This window comes from Magnolia sinica, chromosome 4 (genome assembly GCF_029962835.1).
Source record: "Magnolia sinica isolate HGM2019 chromosome 4, MsV1, whole genome shotgun sequence".
NCBI lineage: Eukaryota > Viridiplantae > Streptophyta > Magnoliopsida > Magnoliales > Magnoliaceae > Magnolia > Magnolia sinica.
The window spans coordinates 31,678,558-31,700,688 of NC_080576.1; the positions used below are offsets into that span (position 1 = coordinate 31,678,558).

The window sequence follows — 22,131 nt, forward strand, 5'->3', positions numbered from 1 at the left end:
TCCTAATGTGTGGCCCATCTGATGAGGTGATTAGTCTGAATCTTGTATCAGCTGGTCTTTATGGTGGGGCCTACCGTTTTCATGGCTCGGATATTTTACGCAAGTGGTATGGTGGCGGGGATGCGGGAAACATGAGACGGCGAGCTGTGGTGCATTACCAGCTTGTACGTCATCATTTCTCTGACCTATTAGATACCACAGATTCGATTAGTCCAGCGGAGTAAGTTTTTTCCTTCAACATCCATCTCGAATTGAAGACTCCTATGTTAGTTTTGCACCATTTAAAAGACAGTGGCGACTCTTCCGAACATAAACATCGCATAGGTTTAAGGAAATCTAAACTGTCCAAACCTCCCACTCAGCTCTGTACTGGGAATAAACCAAAATTTGCATAGACAACATAATAGTAAACCGTTTGATTTTTCCTCGAATTTGAACCACTCAAACTATTGTACTTCTAATCATACATTTGATATCCAATAAATGAATAGTCAAAATTTCTTGATCGATGTGATTTTAAACATATACTTTATATCAACACTGGGACCCACAATTCAGATGGTCTGGATATCTGTTCACATTGCAGCATGGAAGGAGGATGATGTGTCACTGCCATTTCTTAATTGGTGCAAAACTAAGGGCCCGTCTGGATGCATGTAAGTTATTTTAAGTTGCAAGTGACTTACAGGTTAAAGTCAGGGAAGAGACTTCTTACCTTCACTCCCCTGCAGTTATTTGGTAAATTTGCTTTTATTTACAGGTGATTACACCAAGTTCACTGCCCGCTTACCCAACTTATAGGCATCCAACGGGTTCTAAGATAGTCTTAACCATATCTTCATTAAAAAAAAAAAAAAGACCGCGAAAAAAGAGACGGACCAGAGAAAGAAGAAGATAAAACGGAGATGAAGGTGGCAGCAGCACCTGCGAGCTACCATTTCAATTCCACACCTCAAAATCTCAGCTTCTCGTCCTCATTCTCAAATTATCGTCCCATATCATCTTCTCCAAATCCGATAATTTCAAAATCTCCTTCCAATGCTCGTCGCCCTATAAGAGCAGAGACCGAGATTAGGGTTTGCGTGAACAGGAGCTGCAGCAGATTGGGATCCAGACAAACCCTTGAACTCCTCTCGAATCTCGCCCCGCCAGAAGTCTCCGTCAATTCCTGCGGCTGCTTGGGCCAATGTGGCGCGGGCCCAAACCTCGTCGTCCTGCCGGACGCTGTCTATGTCCGCCACTGCGGGACTGCGACTCGAGCGGCCGAGGTCTTGGCGGAGGTCTGCCGTGGCAGCGGCGGTTTTGATGCTTCAAAGAATTTGGCGGTACTGGCGTTGAGGAAGAGAGGAGAGGGAGAATTGGAGAAGGGAAATTTCTCGGAGGCTGAGGTTTTGCTCTCGCAGGTTATCTAACTCATTCTTTCCTCGGTTCTCTGTTTTCTTTGTTACTTCTGTTTTTGGAATTTGTTTGTTTGAATTGAGGAGAGAGTTCAATTGAAGTTCGCTTTGGAAAAGTAGTTTTTTTTTTTTTTCTCTGTGTGTGTGTGTGTAATGAATAAGCAGAAATTTTCTGTGTTGATAAAAGTAAGAATCATTGATATGGATGATATTATGATATTGGGAACTGATGCTGTGCCTCTGGAGAATTGAGAGGTATGTCTGTATCATTGCTGCACATCTTGTAAACATGGAGGAGACCGGACTGCTCATTTGGGTGGTCCTACATAGTATGACAAATACCACCAAGATTTTGGAAATGTTGTGATAATATCGCAAGAAATATACTAAATGATATTATTGTGATATTATCGCAATATTTAAAATATTGCATTCTTTTAGGGTATTTTGTTATATAAATATAAATATAAATTTATTTATTATTTTACAATAAATATTTTTATTTTTGCAGAGATTTTCCCGATAATATCCTGAGAAAAACCTCAAATTTTGAAAATCTTGGGAAATTTCAGGGGCAAGAAATTGCCGAGAACAAGTTTGGTATCATTGTCATGCAAATGGACAGCAAAAAACAAATCAGCAATGGCTCATGGTATGCATGCATAATTCCATAAAAGAAGTTCCATGCCTCTGCAAGCATTGGATCTCTTCCTATGATATTTGTTATTTGTTGGCAATTTGGCATTTAATAGACTTTAGAATGTTGTAGAATTTGCACTCATATTGGACTGGAATGTAGTTTTTGAGTTGGTCTCTTTAAGACAATTGATGCCTCCTGTTGGGTAATTCATAGTTGGTGTAAGGAGACAGACCATCTCATCAAAATGCTGTTGTTGATTATGAACTTGCACTATTTGTTCATGATAGGAATGCCTTGTGACCCACCTTGATATGCCAATATAATGGACTTAGTCTTGTTATGAAACAGAATAATAGATAAGTTTTTGTACATGGGATGTGACCGTGTTTGGCATGTAAGTCCTGCTTGATAAACATGGATCAGTGCCTCCTTGCTATCTATGTAGCCAGCCACAACCCTTTATAGGTGTTTCTAGCTTGTGCTCGTTGATATGTGGTGCAAACGGCTGATGGGAAGGATCCGCCCATGCATAGGCACCTTCAATCTAAACTTGAGAACTAAATAAAGTAGGAAGAAGCATGCTAAAAAATTTTATTCAATTCAAAGATGCCTTCCAACTACTCATCACAGGCTCTCATATAAGGTTTTGAAACATACATATAAGGAAAATACATAATGTCATTGACAACCAATGACTTATTACAAATATGGAAAATAAATAAAAAAGATTTAACTAGTGGATTATTCATAGCTAGCTGATTGATTTCTCTAACTACCTACCTAAATAGGAGGCGTGGGCCTCCTTATTGATGGGCCAACTGTTGAGCTTGGGCTTAATAGGCCTGCGCTTGGCCTATCGATAATGGGCCCAGATCAGCCTACATCAGTCCTCCCGCGCTTGATAGAACTAAACTCCGGCGAGTGAATGGCTTCATATTTCTCATAAAGGGCAAGATTCAAACATGGAAGTTGGTTGTTGTGATCCACGTAGCATCAGAGAGAGGTCGTCCTTGCCAACAGATAAGAAACTTTTGGTAACCACCTTGGCGCGTGGAGACAATCTAGTCATTGAGAACATCAACGACCATGTCCGTAGGTGGTAAAATGGCCGGAAGTGTGATGGCTTGTTCTTCGATACCATCGTCAGTATGACACCCATGATAGATGGAAAGATGGAGCTTCTTCGAGGTACCAGGGGACAAACATTTAGGTCGAATACGGACCATAACCATGTCACCTTCCTCAAATTCAACAAAGCAACGTCTTGTGTCTACATGTTGTTTATAATTTCCATTACTTGCGGCAATATTGCGTCGAACTTCGTCATGCTTCTGTTGCATATGGCGGATGAAGTCATTAGCTTCTGCACTTACTCTCGACTCTACAGGTAGAGGAACCAAATTGACTGGAAGATGTGGTCATATACTAATTATTGCTTCAAAAGGTGACACCTATATGGACCCATTGACTGAGGTATTATAAGCAAATTCAGCCATGGGTATTACTAGGTCCCATGTAGCTATATGATCACGGACAAGACACCGTAATAACTTGTCCAAGCTACGATTGACCAGTTCTGTTTGACCATCGGTCCGTGGGTGGTACGCACTAGAGAATTGAAGCTTGGTGTTCGTTACTGTCCAAAGAGTTTTCTAGAAATAACTCGTGAACTTGGTATCACGATCAGACACAATTGTCTTCGAAAGCCCATGAAGAAGAACAATCTCTCAAAAGAATAATTGAGCAATCTTGATAGCATCTGTTGTATTCGAACATGGTATGAAATGAGCCATCTTTGAAAATTAATCAACCACAACAAATAGTGAATCAACTTTCCGAACGGTTTTTTGCAAATCCAAGACGAAGTCCATGTTGAGATCTTCCCATGGAGCATGTGGGATCAATAGCGGTTGATACAAACCGCTGTTTTTCTTTTGACCCTTAGCAAGCTGGCAAACCCTGCAGAACTGGCAAATCTTTATGACATATGATTTTAGACAAGGCCAAAAGTATCTATCTCCAACGAGGGCTAGGGTTTTATCGTGGCCCAAGTGACCACTACACCCACTGGCGTGTAACTCCCTCACAACATACTCGCGGATGGATGTATTGGGTAAACAAAGTTGCATTCCTCGGAGCAAATAGCCATCACGAATGCTGAAATGTAGGTGTTTCGCAAGCTTTCCACTAAGAACGCTTGTATAAATACGTATAAAATCCTTGTCATCAGCATACTCAAGTCATATTTCCTCGAATCCTAGAACAATGACCGCCATCAATGACAATAGATGTGCGCGACAGCTTGATGCATCAACAACCTAATTGTCCTTGCCAGTCTCGTGACGAATGACGAAAGAAAACTCATGAAGGTAAGCACTCCACTTAACATGACGAGCACTCATCTTTTGTTGAGAGTTTTAGGTACTTGAGTGCTTCATGATCAGAATATAAGACAAACTCTTTGCCAACCAAATAGTGACACCAATGCCATAAAGTCTGAACAACGGCATAAAACTCCAAGTCATAAGTGGAGTATCATTGCTTCACATCAAAGAGCTTTTCGCTGAAGAAAGCTATTGGATAGTTCTCCTTACTGAAAACTCCACTAATGCCGACATTAGAGGTGCCACGACTCGCCTCAAATACCTTCTCAAACTCGGGAAGGCACAAGACTAGAGCTTCAGTCATCGTACGTTTGATCCTATCAAATGCTCGTGTTGGTGCACTTTTCCATCGAAACTCCATTTGTTTCATACAATCGATGATTGGGGCCATGATGCTACTAAAGTTTTGCACAAAACGTTTGTAAAATGTAGCGATGCCATGAAAATCGCAAACTTCAGGGATAGTGGTGGGTGTCGGCCAATCAATTATGGCTTTCACCTTGGCGGGGTCCACTTCCACACCTTGCAACAAGACAATGTACCTTAAGAAAACCACTAATGCACACATGAAGACACTTTTAAAAGTTGATGTAGAAGCGCTCACGACAAAGGACTTGACATACTGTAGATAAGAATGTCATCAAAATGGACAACGGCGAACTTACCAATAAAAGGTGCAACAATTGCGCCATGACGCGCGTGAAAGTGCTAGGCACATTTATGAGACCGGATGGCATAACTAGCCACTCGCAGAGACTGTCCTTCGTCTTAAATGTCGTCTTCCATTCGTCACCAATTCTTATGCGAATCTAGTGGTATCCACTGCAAAGATCAATCTTGGAGAAGACGGTAGCTAGAGCTAGGCACAAAATGACTCGACTCAGCAAACTCGACTCCTTCGACTCGTTCAAATCCAACTCGATCCAAACCTAGTGGGTGAGTTGATCCGAATCGAGTTGACTTCGTCCAATAAGAACTCAAACCATGTCGAGTTCGAGTCACCCAGTAACTCGACTCAACCCAAAATCCAACTCGGTACTAACTTGACTCAATTTGAAACTCAACTCAACTCGTGTGTGTGTGTGTGTATTAAAAAAACTCAGATATGACGTTTTAGATCTAAGATGGCGTGTAGCTGATGGAGAGGCTGCAATTCTGGCAAGTGAATCTAGGCTTTGAGTGGTGATTTTAGCCCGTGAATACCTGCTACACCTGACTCGACTTGGTGCTGACTCGTCTCGACTCGGTACTTGTGACCAGGTCGAACTTAGTCCGGATTAGTCCAGGCCAGACCCGGACTCGGATCGGGTCGAGCATGCTGGACTCGATACCGAGTCGGTTCGAGTTCGAGTCAGGCCTATTTCAAAACTGGATCAAGTCGGCTCAGCCCTAACTTGGTCCGACTCGACTCAATGCCCAGCTCTAACGGTAGCACCTAGCATAAAGTCCAGCATATCATCAAGCCGAGGAATGGGGAAACAATATTTCACTGTGATTTTATTAATAGCTCAGTTGTCTACACACATTCGCTAACTTCCATCTTTCTTGGGAGTAAGGAGGGCCGACACCGCACATGGGCTCAGGCTCTCTTGGATGTAGTCATTTTTAAGCAACTCATCAACCTGCCACTTCAACTCAACGTGCTTGGCAAGACTCATCCAGTATGCAGGTAAGTTGGGTAAGGATGCTCCGAGAACCAAATATATAGCGTGTTGAATATCCCACAATGGAGGCAACTCCTCGGGTAGATCATCGAGAGCCAAATCGTGGAATTCATGTAGCATAGTTTGACTTCATCAGGAATAGGCTCATCCTGGTCAATAACAGGCTCTTGCACCAGTTTTGTAACTAAAGCGAACATTATGCCTTTCTCCTTGCTCTCGTCTTCGAACTTTCACATGGTGAGAACATGAGAGTTTGAAAAGGTAGCCAATGTCGATGATTAAGGAGGTGACATAGGTTGCAATGGGTGAAGAAGGATACGATGACCTCGCCATAGGAAAGTATGCGTGTTAGCTTCACCGTCACTTTGTACCTTTTGGTCAAAAAGCCAAGGTCAACCGATAAGGATGTGGCCGACATTCATCGGAATTATGTCACACCAAATATCATCCTCTTATATGCCAATTTTAAATTATCACACACCTTTAAGTCATGGGGATGGCATTATCATCAACCCACGCAACCTCATATGGTTTGGATGCCTTTCAATTGGCAACTTGAGCTTGCCAATCACCTCTTGAGATACGATGTTCATTGCACTGTCGTCATCAATGATCATGTTACATAACATGCCTTGGCATTTTAAACACGTACAGAAAACAATGGTCTATCGGCAGACTTCCTCTTCCTCCTCGGTGGTGGTAAGGAGGCATCATATGATAAGAGTAGGGCCTTCATCTTTAGCTTCAATTGCAGTTTCAACGGCAGGGTCCTCTAGCTATGATGCAGGTTCTACATAGGGTTGTTCCATCTCAATGTGCTCATCGCAATACTCATGGCCGTCTGGGTGGTGGGGGTCCTCCTCATTACTGCAATAGTGGAGGTTACTGGCTTGCGGACACTCATTAGAAAAGTGTCATATCTATCTACAACGCTAAAAATCAACACCTTGCCATTCTCTTTAAAGAGAAGGATTAAAAATAAAACCTCGCCCCATGGTGTCATGTCCCTGCACCATTGGTTGCTTTGGGTATGAATTCCGAAGGGGGGTGGGGGGTTGCAAAGGTTGGGGCTGCTTTATAAGAGGAGCATGCATCTGTGAGCACAACTGAAAAGGGAGAGGAGGTGGTCGGTAGCCCTGTGGTGGAATCCGATTGAGGTGCGGATTTGAACCCCTTCTCACAGAAGGTTCCCTAATTGGCGAACCAAAACATCAGAGAGTATGTTGCTATTGTTGCTATTCAACTCATCAAGCCTTTCAATGAACATCATCAACTGTCTCAAAATCATACATGACCATCTTGCGATGGATCACTTGGTGTAACCTTGCCCGATAGTGGTTAGTTGTTACGCGGTTTGTCTTTGCAAGCTTACAACAGATAGAAAACTCATTGAACTTTTCGGTGTAGTCATCCACCGATAAAGTTCCTTGTTTGAATGCAAATTCTTGAAGAAGAGTATCAATGTAATCTGAAAGCAAATACTTACTTTCCTGCATCTCCTTCATGTCAGCCCACCTGGTGATAGTAGGACGACCCATGATAAGATTGTTGTCATCAATGCTTCGTGATTAGGTTTGTAACAACTCGTGATTTTGTCTATCGTGGACAATATGAAAAACTGAATTCCAAGTAATAATTTGAATATGACAGAGTATAAATACTCCACTTTTTCCTTAAAATAATATAATTCTAAATTTTCATGGCAATAGCGGCATAAATGATGGAAAAATTAAATCTCATTCCATTAAAGTAACTACTCTAAGTTTCATTCACCATCATAATATCAATATATTACATGATCGGTCCTTCCATGAGACTTATTATATTAAAAAATAAATAAACAACAAATATTAAAAACAAAGCAAGTAAAATATAATCTCTCTATAAAGTCACTTTGGCTTCATCGTCCACCATCCATTGCCATGGACCATCATAATTCTCACCTTGAAGCTCTGGCTCATTCTTTGGATCATCACCTGCACAGTTTACGATTGTTTTTCCAACAAGAGGAATGAGTTGCCTAGGTTCAACTCAAGGCACCCCTACAAGGTTATCACAATAATAGCACATTCATAATATAAACAATCAAAGTAAAACATCCATGAGAAAATCTTGATTAATGCAATGCATGATATGCATGCTCTGATGAAAGCACCCTCGGTAAATGAAGCGAACTAATCATGTTACAACTTCAACGTTAGCCACTACTCATCAGAGTTATGTGAAGCGGAATAATCCTATTACGACTTCACACTAACAAAACCCAACTAATGGAAGCAGACTAATCCATTACAACTTCCACTAGATAGTACACAATCAGAGGTGGACTAATCCATTACAAATTGTATTGTAACACCCAAGGGGCTGATCCACCAATTCGGATCCCAGTGAATGCATGATTAGTTCCATCATTTAATTATTCCGGTTTTAAATCCAGCCATATTAGGTAAGCTTAAAGGTCACCATGGGGGGCTTGTCATCCAGCATAGACCGACAACTCGAGCATAGTGTCCCATACCACCGTGCCTGGTTCATGAGACTATAGCAAGTAGGCTTATAATGCACCATTTATAGGTAGTGATCATACTATAATGGATGCATCCAGCCGTTACAAGAATGCTCACACTCAACAAGTCACCACCTCACCCATTCCATGGCACATGACACATCTACCATTCAAGGATCTATCATAAGAAATGATCTAACCATTAGATTCTTCACAACTCACCATGGATAAACCACATGGGCTTCTACAATGTTTTCCAAAATACATGGGATAAGGGGTTTCTTGTAATGTGGCGTTCAAAATACATAATTCCATCATCACCACATATCATGGGTGTGCCATGTTCATCAACATGTATTAATAATCATGAAACATGCATAGTTTCCACATAGTCCTTCCATATACATGATTTCATCCACAAGTCCATGTTCAAACGTCCAAACGTGTAACTTGTTCATAAGAATCAAAATGTCCAGCGACAAATCATTATTTAATTCACATGTTAAACAACATTAAACATCGTACAAACATCACAACAAATAAGCTAAACCAATCTACAGTGCATAGGGTTCATATGGGCTAACATAGTGGGTGCACCATGTAGACTCAGCAGGTTAGCTTGTCTCAACGGGTTAACTCACTGACCTACAAGTCCACATAAGATCCACCATTATGGAATGTCAATTGGAGCACCATAGGTTCACATGTTCAAGGTACATGAGGTTTCCATCATCATTTAGTTTGAGTACCCTACATCACGTACTTTGGGTTTAAGCCCATTCATCATCAATTCTCCACAAACTTCACCCAACCATGAATCCATTCAACCATCATAGAATTTATTGCAATTATACACAATAAATCAAAGAATTAACATAGGTTTTACCACCCAAATCATCAAACAAACAAACAAGGAAAACAATGTCTAAGTTTATGAGAAAACTAGCTAGAATTGTGTATAAGCCTAAAGGAGTTCCTCACCTTAGCCTTGGATGAAAACCCTAGTGGAACTTAAAGGGACACGGTGTCTACACGAACCACGACGTTGAAGATGATCATATGCACAAGCATCACACATTGGATGGAAAAGGGGATGTGCGCCCTTGCTGAGACGTCCTCTCTCTCTCTCTCTCTCTCTCTCTCTCTTGTTGGACGTGTGGAGGGCTGGTCTAGAGAGTGGGGGTGTGTGGCTTTAAGAGGGGAATAGGGAACTTGAGAAATTGCGGAGAAATAGGGAGAAAGGGGTGTGTGCATGGTGTGGTGCAAGGCTGGGCATCCCCACCTCCCAATCCAATTGGGACACAAAAAAGTTGATTTTGGGCGATCTTTATCTAATTCTAATCCGTTCACCATGTCTATGCCGTCGAATAGAGTAGGGTGGCACTAATTTCTTGGCAATCCGACATCTAGATTGACCGATCTTGAAAAATGGCTTGGTGGGTGCCAAAACGGACTTGATCTTGATTAACGATCCACGCCTGATGATCAGGGCCCAAAATTGGGGGAAATGTGGTCATGATAAGCAAATAATTAGGAAAATTTTGGTGGTTGATTGATGGTAGGAAAGATCTAAATATGAAATTTCACATGTTGCATCAAAATGAAGAAATTAGCTTTAAGGCTGTCATCATTCAATGGTGTAGGATCATATAGCGGGGTCTAAATTTTGTATGATCTTGTAGTCATACCAGGCCAAGGCGTGATCCAAATTTGAGTGGTTGACAGTAGGAAGCGGGTCAATTGGAAGGTCCAAATTTGGGAAGATTTGGCCAGTGTTCGAAATATTAGCATCGCGTTATGTATCACATCATTGGGATGCAGATATGTATCGGTTATCACACGGGATATATCGTTTGTATCAGGTAATTTATTGCACTTTTTGGGACACATGGGAAAACATTGGGGAAATGGTTGAATTTTTCAATGAAACTTCAAGGATTGTTAAAAAAGACCTTAATACATACTTTTAAATCATAACATCTAAAAATAAATAAAAATAAAAATAAAATGCACATAATAGGTTTCCTTTGTATAGGGTCCTAAGCTGTATTATCTGACTGAACTAATGCAACTATATTCAAATTGAATGCATACCATTTAGAGTGTATGTGATGATCATTTCATTAAACACTCCTAAATACTTTGAAATTAGTCTCAATTGATAGTTGGTTGAAGGGAAATTTCGAAGAAAAAAATTACTATTTGAATATTTATTTTATTAATTTTTAATTAAAAATGATTTTTATTTTTCAAAAATTGACAAGGACTTAACAAATCAGTAAATCAACCCTCATACATGCTTGATTTCATATTTAGAGTGCAACATTGCAAGCAATTTGGGAGAATTGGGAAATTTTTGAATTTTCTCCATTTTTTTCCCAAATCGGACCACGACATTCAAATTTCGAAATTAGAGTATATGTGATAATTGTTTAAATACTTATAAATACCATGAAATTAGCCTCAATTGATAGTTGATTAAAGGAAGTTTTCGAAAATTTAAAAAAAAAAAAAATAAAAAAAAATGGAGAACATGAAGAACCATTGGATATCGAAATCAAAGCTCTAACTCCATGATTTTTCATGCAAAACATGAAGAACCAATGGCTTTGTAACCATTTGACACCGATTTAACATATTTTCAACAAAAAAAATGATCAAAAATTGAAAATGCTTATCGGATCAAACATATAGGATATATCGGCACTACCTGTGGTCCTGTGTGTTTCATATCGCGCAGGTGGGATATAAGATATGTCATGGGATATATCGGCCGATATCATCAATATTTAAAACACTGGATTTGGTAACGTGGCCATTTCTTATAATAGGTGACTTGGCGCTTAAGAAATGGCTTAACAAGGTGAGGCACTCACATTCAGTCCACATGATGGGCGATCCAAGTCCTTCACATGAAGGAAAATATTCGACTACGATTACCTACAGACTTTCCTCACTCACTAAAATCAAGGATTAAGGGGCTGATTTGCAATTAGGCCACTTCTACTATGATCTAAGGGCTGAAATTTGACTTGTATGGTTAATTTATGATAGATAGGCATGAGATAAAATCTTAGGTCAAACGAATCATCGGAACCATGCAATTTAGAAATCAAGGGTCTAGGTCAGTGGCATTTTTGTAATTCTTTCTGATCTGAGAGTTTTGAGAAATCTAATAATTCTAAATGGTTCTAGGCATGGTTCTAAGAAATTCTTACAAAAGAACCTATATCTAAATCATCACAGATAAAGAGTTCATCAAATAAGTTAAAATTCTCGTTAACTAAGGGAAAATACACATCACAAGCTAGATGTTGAACTTAGGTTGAAACGGTAACATCTGCGATGTTACAAGATGCTTACTGGGCCCTTCAACTTGACTTTGACAAAAGCCACTCGTTGGACATCATCCATGTCGTACCATGAAAAATAATCTTTTAGCGTTGTAATCCAATCAACAAAAGCCTTTGCATCAAGATGACCCACTCAACCATACAGCCAATACTCCCTTTGCTACACAATGAACATGTCGATGGAGATGACACCAGTTGCTTCCTAATCGATGCTACACCTCGATCATCTAGCCACGACAGACACTTTAATGGCCATTTGTGCTAACATTATGACAAGCATTATTCCCCGTTTCAAGACTGAATGGCAATTTGATCAACATACGAGTTGCACTACAAAGCTCCAGGTCTTTAGAAAGCCATATTCTCGGTAGCCCCAAAGTTTAAAGGAGTTTCCTATTCGGTGGGGGGTGGATCTCGAATTTGGTTTTGGGAAGTTCTTCTGTTGGGCGATTGCTTGCTTAAAGATGCCTTCCCGAACTTGGCGGTTTTAGCCTAAGACAAGAATGTTTCTATAGCTAATTGTTTCTCAAGATCTGATAGAAGAGTCGTGTGGGCTTTCCCTTGTTGTAGAGGTCTTAATGATGAGGAAGTGGAGATGCTCATTAGTCTCTTGGATAGGCTAAAGTTAGTAGCGTCAGTCTGCCAGATGTTTTGGAGGCAGACTCGCTGATTTGGACGGATCACAAATCAAGTTGCTTCTTGGTTCGGTCTTTTTACAGAAAGCTATCCTCATCCCCTTCGCCCCCTAGTTATAACTTTCGGTTTTGGAAGTATGGAGCTCCCTCAAAAGTGGCAGCTTTTGTGTGGTTGGTAGGTAGGAATGGGGTGTTCATCGTGGACAATCTATGTAAGAGAGGAATGGTGCTTCCAAATATTTGTCTCTCATGTATGAGGGATGCTGAGTTGGTGGATCATCTATTTATCCATTACCCCTTTGCTAGGAAGATTTGGAGACTTTCCTATTTATTCAAAATGTTTGTTGGGCTTTGCCGGCCTCCATCCCTTACTTTTTGGCTTCATGGGACGAAGGAGGCGTGGGTAAAGAAGGTAAGGCGGTTTGGTACTTGGCTGCTATGGCTACCTTGTGGGCTATCCGGGTAGAGAGAAACAGGAGATATTTTGAGAACAAATCCAAATTGGCGGATCAAATCTTTTGAAAAGCACTTGGGTGATCGAGCGGCCTTTGGGTTTGAAGGATATGGAACCTTGCACTATTGTAGCCTTTTTGTGCCTGTAGTTTTATCTTCTTGCTGTTTTTGTTGTATTCTTTCCCACTTTGTTTGCCATTTTTTAATAAATTTTTTGTTGCCTCTCAAAAAAAAAGAGGACAAAGTCAAACAACGTTGTGATGAGCCATGTTGCCAATATCACACATGTTAACTCAATGTTGTGCGACCTCACACTAGTCAATAATGAGGAAAGTGATGCATGACTCATGAACACCTCATTGAATGATCACTAGCCTTCCGGGCATTGCCCAATGTTATTTTCCTGGGTGACGAGCTTACTTTAGCCAGCAAAGGACATGACGCTGATCCTTTAACAGCCTAGGCTCATTTGCAGCACATCCTTTGCATCACGCATGTTACAGCTTTCTCAAGCTTTGTGTTACAATCAAGGGTATTTTCCTCGGAATGTAATTAAGGGCATGTGCTAGACCCCTACCCGGAATGTACCATGAATCCAGATTAATAAAAGCCTTTTAACTATATGCTCTCTCTCTTGGTTAGGTGTGGTAAGGAGGCTCTAATGATATCATCTTTCTCATGGTTGCAGGCCATTGATCTCAAACCTTCCGGAGGTCTGCATATTATTTATAAATGCAGGTTTGTAAAACTCATAGAAGTATATAATCATCTGGAAATGGCTGAGTTGATAGTGATATGAGAAAATAAGGACGCCTCATGTGTCTCTTAGGCCTTAGCTGCCTGTTTTTTTTCAAATATATATATGGGATTACCCTTGAAATTACTATCGTGCATGAAGTCTATAATTCTGAGTGATTTTTTTTCTGAAGAACAGGCTATTGGTCTATTTTATTTTGTAAAGTTCAAAGAGCTTTGTCGTCTCATAGTTCTGCTATCCCTTCATAATGCCAGCAATATGCTTATACTCTTCATGATTGTTTCTAGTGCATTTAGTTAATCATGCCTCTTGAACCACAACTATCTTCATAAGGGTCTATTTGGATAGTGGGAAAAGAAAAGAAAAAAAATGGATAAGTTTTCCTATGATGGGATGTTTCGCTACATTTGGATAGCAAACGAAACATGATTTCAAAAAGCAATCATTACCCAAACACCATAGTGAAATTCTCACGCACAAGATATGAGGTGACTATTTTTAGAGCTTTATTTCGATTTCTACTTGTTATCCAAACAAGAACCCCAAAATGGAATCCATTGGAGTCCATTCTCATGGAAAATCTTGGGAAATCATCATTGTATAGCTAATAGTTTTCTTTTCTTTTCCTAATATCCCAACAGACTAAAGGAATCTTTTGTTTTATTTGAGTGTTCCTACTTCACCTTCTTGTTAAATGTATCATTCTTTTTCTTTAGGAGTTTGTCATATGAAGAAGAAGGGTATTGTGTTAAATTACTGAAATTTTAAGGATCTTTTTCTTTCAGTTCTCTTGTGCCATTTACAACTCCAATCCATAATTATGAGGTTTTTCACTTCTCAGGTCTTCTGCAAGATTGGCACTGGGCAATAATTTTGGTGCTCTTGAAGATGCTGAAGAAGCTTCAAGAATAGCTCCTAGATATCCTCAGGTAAGACTTACATTACAGTAGTGGCTTCATGCACATGCCACTGAGAAACTACAGAGTCCTTGAACTGAGGGTGTGGTCTGACAAATTATCTGATCATTGAGCTGAGGACACTGACAGTGTACAAAGTCACCATGTCCAATCAATTGGAGCTAGGGGTACCAATGGGTTGGGTCGGTGCTGGGCTGCAATCCCGGCCCATTTACTAAACGGGGCAAGAATTCTCGCCTGTACCCAACCCATGATCCATTACCCTTTGGGCCAACCTGATGCACTCAAAAATTCATCAGGCCCAAGCCTGGCCCCTTTAATTTTAACTGAGTCGATCTTGGTTGACCCAACGCGGCATGACCAGCCTAGGCTCCCCAATTAGTGGATACAAACATCATATGGATGTATCTATACAGCATGCACATAGACATTATATGTCATGGATCTATCCTTATCTTCTATTATCCTGTTTTGGATTTTGGTTGGCTGGGTCATTTGGCCAAACCCATTGATAACCTCCATGGGTGGATCAATTCAGGTAGGGTTCAACCTGAGCTCGGTCCATTTACTTAAATGGTCCACGTTTTCTAGCCCATGACTGACCTACTACCTCTTGAGGTTGGCCCAAACTCACCTCAGAAGCAGGTTGAGCCAGTTGACTTGTGAGCCGAATTGATCCATTGCCACCCCTAAGTGGGGCTCCTCAGTTTGATGGTTCAGAACTTTGATCTGATGAAATGGACTCTGTGCCCAAATATCTTCCCAGTGGAAAATTCTAACCCTTCAATGCGTGGCCTCTAAATAGAAGGTTGGATAGCTAGGATCTTCAAATATTGTAGTTCTTTGGGACATGTCCTTTCATGGTGGAGCCCACTGAAACAGTCTGGACCAGTGAACTGGCCCCACGTGTATGAACTTGAGTGCGATAAATTGTGACATGAACAGAAAACTATATGAATGCACAAGTGATTTTGGCTGCATGTAAAGGAGTTTCTTTCTTTCTTCTTTGTTTTTTTGGAGGAGCTTCCGGGTTGTGATAAACCATTTGATCAAAAGTGTCGAGTGGGACCGTGGTTCAATGATCCAGAATCTAGACCATTGAGCTGATATACTCTGCTGTGGATCGAGTTTGCCCCACCAATCTTCTAGATTGGAAATTCCTAGCCATCCAATCTTTGGCATTTTTGTCCTGACAGTTTCCAATTTTCTTTAACTGTTATTTTTGCGGACTGCATAGCGAAGGTTAGGATCTTCGAATGTGGAAGATTCAGGCTATTCCTCATCATTCATCAACTGCGGGACTCATCAGATCAACTGCCTGGATCACCAAAACATGGCCCTGCTTATACATGTGCTGATCTGTCAGGGCATGACAATTTCTCCTCTTTAAAATTCTCAAGAAACACTTTGTAAAAAATCCAGAAAAAAAAGTAAAATTAATCAATTTGAAAGTTTAGGGTGATGGAGCTCCTAAAATATGATATAGAAATTTTCATGAAATTCTGGATATATTAACCAGTTCAATGCTACAGGCCTACATTTCCCAAGGTGATGCTTTCTTGGCAATGGAGGAATGTGAAGCAGCAGAAAAGGCATATTCATCTGCTTTACTGATTGATCCATCCATTCGCCGGTCTAAGTCTTTCAAGGTTCTATTCAGTACTTAAATCTTTCTTTCATAAGTAACTGAAAAGCAGCTCTATCTAGGTTTCCATTTTTTCCCCTCTTTTCTTTATCCTTTCTTTTTAAGTGGGCAAGAATCAAGTACACCAGTATATGCACAGCCATGTGAGGGATAGTGAATATCAGCATAATATCTCACCAGATAGAGCAAGACTACTGATATAAGGAGGACCTCTTGTACTATAAAATTGATTTTTTTCCCCCCTTTTTTTCTTTTTTTAAGAACACAGTTGAAATAGCCTCGTTATTTATTAATTTATTTTTATCAAAATAAACAGTGCGGTTACAAGTAACCAGTAGAGAACCCGGGATGCAGAGTTGCATGCAGGGGTGCCTCTGCTAGATCCGAATCCTTCATCTGGTCAGCCCAAAATCTGCACCATGCCCCAGTTAGGCCTGTACGTTCATGGGGATATGCATGTATATATTGAGATATTGAGCTGCACTTCAGTGAAAAAGTGGATAGTGAAAGTACTTGACAGCAGTCCACATTCAGGACACTTATACGGCCCATCCGATGATATGTGTGCAGTTACAAGTGATATGATTTTACATAGTTCATGAATTGGAACTTTGCGCCCCTTATTATTTCCACCTTTTCCAATGCATTTACAAAAAAGGGGGCGTGCATGGTACTTTTCTTTCATAGGATGCACGTGCCCCTCCTTTAATTTCTGTTATCTTTTAACCTTCCAAAGATTCTGAGCATTCTGAGATGTAACATAAAACGTATGCATTTTGGCCATTTTCAATGGGTTTTTTTTTTTTTTTCTTGAATCCGTAGTATTTTATGGATCCTGACTTATATCACATTTCTAATACAGGCTCGGGTTGCAAAGCTTCAAGAGAAACTAGCCATGGCAAATGCCTCCCTTTAGTAATGATGAGACAGGTTGTACCTTTTAATATGTGGACCCACTCTAAGTGCAATAAGGTTAGGCTAAGGACCCAATCTAAGTGCATTAAGGTTAGGCTGCAAGTCGTCTAACATTTTTAGGTTTTTCATTTTGCCCTCATTTTCAATTAAAATTAGCCATTGATACCATGGGCCTTCTATGTAAATAGCTTGTTTTTTCTGTTTCAGGAACATGATATTCAATCGCACTAGTGTTTAGCATTGGTCAAATCTTGAAGAACAAAAATGTATTTTCACGGTCTGCGATCATTTATATTAGTCTGTATCATAAGCAATGTTTTCCATATACTTATCGTGTATTGTATTGCACTCTCTTGGGATATAGATATAAATTGGTTATCGCATGGGATATCCTAGTTGTAGCGTGTAATTTATTGCTGTTATTGGGAAACATTGGGAATTTGATTGAATTTTTTATTGAAACTTCAGAAATTGTTAAAAAAAAGACACTAATACACACTTGGAAATAATAATAATAAAATACTAAAAATAATTGCACATGGTAGCTTTTCCTTACATATGGCCTTAATCTATGCACTATCCAACTGAACTGATGCAATTTTATTCAAAGTCAATTCCTGTAATTTATAATGTAAAAAGACATGGAAATACAAACATTACACTCAAAAGCAAAAGAATATAAAACTAAAAATAGTCCTATGGATTTTGATATATATATATATATATATATATAGGGAAAAGGTACTATGCGCTCGACCTCACGAGTCCGTCCCATGAGGCCGAGGTGTGTGGGCCCCACCATGATGCGTTTCGAACATCTACCCCATCAGTCAGATGCACCATTCCATCGTGGTGTGCAAATCCAGCCCATCCATTATGTGTGTCCCACTTGGATGAGGGTTCAGACCAAGTTTCAGCAGCATTCAAAACTCAGGTAGGCCCCACCAAGTGCTTTTATATGTTTTAACGGTGTCTTCACATGATTTTGGATGGTATGGCCCACCTGAGTTCTGTATACGGCTGATTTTTGGGATATCCCATAATTTAGAGAGGACCCATCAAATGCACAGTGTTGATGCTCGACACGCATCACGGTGGGGCCCACACAGCTCGACCTCACGGGAGCTTATCGTGAGGTCGAGCGCATAGTACCTTTTCCATATATATATATATATATATATATATATATATATATATATATATATGGAAAAGGTACTATGCGCTCGACCTCACGAGTCCGTCACATGAGGTCAAGTTGTGTGGGCCCCACCGTGATGCGTTTCGAACATCTAACCCATCAGTCAGATGCACCATTCCATCGTGGACCAAGGTCTCAAAAATCAAGTCAATCTGTGACTTGTGTGGGCCACACCACATACAGAAGTGGGGAGGGGCCTTGCACCATTAAAACATTCATAATCAGTTTTTTGGGCCCACAGAGATGTGGTTTGCAAATCCAGCCCATCCATTATGTGTGTCCCACTTGCATGAGGGTTCAGACCAAGTTTCAGCAGAATTCAAAACTCAGATGGGCCCCACCAAGTGCTTTTATATGTTTTAACGGTGTTTCACATGATTTTAGATGGTATGGCCCACCTGAGTTCCGTATACGACTGATTTTTGGGATATCCCATAATTTAAAGGGTACCCATCAAATGCACGATGTTGATGGTCGACCCGCATCATGGTGGGGCCCACACAGCTCGACCTCACGGGAGCTAATCGTGAGGTTGAGCGCATAGTACCTTTTCCCACACACACACACACACACACACACACACACACACACACACACATATATATATATATATATATATATATATATATATATATATATATAAAATTCTTGATTGCTAAGAATATATAGATTAGGTTATATGCATGTTTAATGTCATGTTTAGATACTAAGGGGCGTTTGAATGATAAGTTTAAATAAGTTGCTTATGCCGCAAGTAGCTTATCTTAGTTTTCACTTATTTAGCAAAAAGTATATTTGGTAAACAATATACTTATCAACCAAAAAGTAGAAAAGCATGTTTTGTTTCCAAAGTCACAAGTATTTTTATCCCTCGAGTCTGTTTAGTCCCCCTCACATCTACCATCCATCACATTGGGCCAACCTTTGATGTATATTGTTCATTGTGTGGGCCTTGTGGGGCCCACCTTGGATGTGGATCATTCATCAATAGCGGCTAACCTTGGATGTGGGTAGAGCTGCACACAAGTCGAACCGACTTGGTGGACTCGACTCGTCCGACTCGACCCGAACCGAATGGCTAAGTCGGATTCGAATCGAGTAGCCTTAGCCCGATCCAAAACCCGACTGAGTCGAGTTCGAGTTACATAGTAACTCGATCCGATCTTACTCAACCCGATCCTAAACCCAACTCGATCCGATCGTCAGGTAGTATATAAATAAATAAATAAACATTTCCCTCTACCCTAACCCTACCCACTGCACCCGATCGGAAGCAACCCAATCCGAAATCCATTCCGGCATAGCAGCACACCAGATTCGGCGATCGGGAATTTTGTGAGCCCGGTTTCCGAGTTTGGGGCGTGACAGCAATCCGGCTCGATTAAGGTCATTTCTATTTTTTAAATTTAATAATTCGTAATTTGTCTGGGATGGCTTGGATAAGCCCGAGCTGGCTCTAGAGCGGCATCGGCTTGTTGTGGTGCGTTCGGGCTGACTTGGGAATGGCCTGGGCTCGCTGTGGTGTGTCCGGGTTGGCTCGAGTCCGGTGTGAGTGTGCAGTCAGGCTCATTGTAGACCTGTGGGGCGTCCCGCCCGCACCCGAGCTCGTTGTTGTGCGTCCGGCCTAGCTTGGGTGCGATGAGGCCGAGCTCACTGTAGACCTGTGGTGCATCCCGCCTTGCCTGGCTCAGGTGTGATGCGGCTGAGCTCACTATGGTGCATCTAGCTTGGCTCAGGTGTGGCTGAGCTAAAACCTAACCCTAAACCCTAATCTCTAACCCCAAACCCTAATCCCTAACCCCAAACCCTAATCCCTAATCCCTAAACCTAAACACTAAACACTACCTAACCCTAACCCTAAACTCTAAACCCTAATTCATAATCTGTAATCCCTAAACCTAAACCCTAAACCCTAAAACCTAATCCATAAAATATAAACCCTACCTAACCCCAAACCCTAATCCCTAAACCTAAAACCTAACCCTAAACCCTAAATCCAAACCCTAAACCCTAATTCCTAAACGGCTAAACCTAATCCCTGAATCCTAAATTGCTAATATGTTTTATTTATTTGAGTTAAATAATTAGTCGTTAATTTTTGGGAATTGTGGTTTACATTGCTTAATATTTAGCTTGTTATTGTGCATTAGATAATTAACTTAATATGTATGGATTACATTGTTTTTTGTTTAGCTTATTATTATGCATTAGATAATTAGCTTAATATGTATGAATTACATTATTTTTTTCTTAGCTTATTATTGTGACTTGTGAATTAGATAATTAGTTGTCCATTTGAGGATTTTTATGTGGCCAAACATAGATATAGTGTGTTTTTTGTGGCATAGAAATCGCTCAAATTATCCCATTTTGGACAGTTCAAGGTTAGATACGTAGTATGCTTCCATATAATATATTTAAATGTTCATGCCTGATCTGCGCTCTATCTTTTCATTTCTCTCTGGATATGTTTCTTCTTTTTCATTTCTCATGTCAAATATCTTCACATGCTTAGATATTTAGCATCGGAATGTAATGGAAGATCAATTTATCTGGAGAGACACGGAAGATGCTGCCGGATTTTCGGCGTTGGCGTTTAAATGGGAATATGAAAGTATTACAATCTATCCAACCTTGGATGGGTGACTAATTTAGGGTTTAGTAAAAAAACCTTTAAGGCATTAGAGTGCTAATGCTAATATGATTTGGAATCTTTTAACTATTAAATGGCTAGTGAGGGTCTTTCCAATACCCCCAGCGGTTTGTCAGTTACATTGCAGATGATCTTGAAATATGAATGATTAGGTCTATAAGATGAGGAGGTTCTCATTGATATTAGTACCTCACAGTCACAGCTTACAGGAAAAGAAAAAAATAAATATTGGTAGTGTGGGAAGATTTTGAAAAAGTAACCCTGAAAAACAGCACAGTGAAAATACAATATAGGTACTGCAAGGCTCAATATGCTAAACAAGTAGATGGGTCGACCACAACTCTGAAGAAATATATTTCGAAGTATCATAAAAAAGTAAGAAGTCGGACCTCAAGGCAACAAACACTTTCAGTTACCCAATTTTTAGTGGGTCCATCGCAAGGTACATTGTCCATCTATAAGTATAACAGATACCGTGTGAATGAGTTGACGGCCAGATTTATTATTACGATGAAAGGCCATTTTAAATGGTAGAGAGTCATTCTTTTGTCGAATTAGTCAGAGGCTTTAACCCCAGATACGAGAAGGTCTCTCATGCAACAATAAAGAGAGTGTGCATGAAGATGTATGCAAGTAAGAAGCTTAAGTTTAAAGGATAGTTGGAATCAGTTTCCCGAATCAGCCTAACACCAGATTTGTAGACGGCATCCAATCAACGAAATGGGTATATGTCATTAACTGTCCACTACGTTGATGCTGAATGGAGGCTCTGTAAAAGAGTTATAAACTTTCAGTATCTTGCACCTCCTCATATTGGATTGATGATTTCAGACTACATCTACAGATGTCTTGTGGAATGGGGCATTGAGAAAAAAACATCCTTAAGAACTTTAAACAATGCCTTTACAAATGATAGCGTGATAACGAATTTGCAGAACTCGTTTAGGGTCATCGATGACTTGTATTTTGATGGAAAGATATTTCATGTTATGTGTTGTGCCTACATTCTAAACT

At 40.2% G+C, this 22,131-nt stretch overlaps 1 protein-coding gene across 3 annotated transcripts; it reads left to right on the forward strand.

The window, feature by feature from the left end:
• Positions 1-819: 819 nt before the first annotated feature.
• On the forward strand, positions 820-17,554 carry LOC131242967 (small glutamine-rich tetratricopeptide repeat-containing protein 2). Of its 3 annotated transcripts, XR_009169789.1 has the most exons (6): positions 824-1,403; positions 13,721-13,770; positions 14,631-14,718; positions 16,239-16,355; positions 17,214-17,356; positions 17,474-17,554. XR_009169789.1 is itself a non-coding variant. In XM_058241981.1 (5 exons), the coding sequence occupies exons 1-5, from the start codon at positions 906-908 to the stop codon at positions 17,265-17,267; spliced, it is 807 nt and encodes a 268-aa protein (XP_058097964.1). In that variant the 5' UTR covers positions 824-905; the 3' UTR covers positions 17,268-17,554. The 3 variants fall into 3 exon arrangements, 2 of the variants coding, with proteins under 2 accessions (XP_058097965.1, XP_058097964.1); XM_058241981.1 differs by having other exon boundaries at positions 17,214-17,554; XM_058241982.1 differs by lacking the exon at positions 16,239-16,355 and having other exon boundaries at positions 820-1,403; positions 17,214-17,554.
• Positions 17,555-22,131: the final 4,577 nt, after the last annotated feature.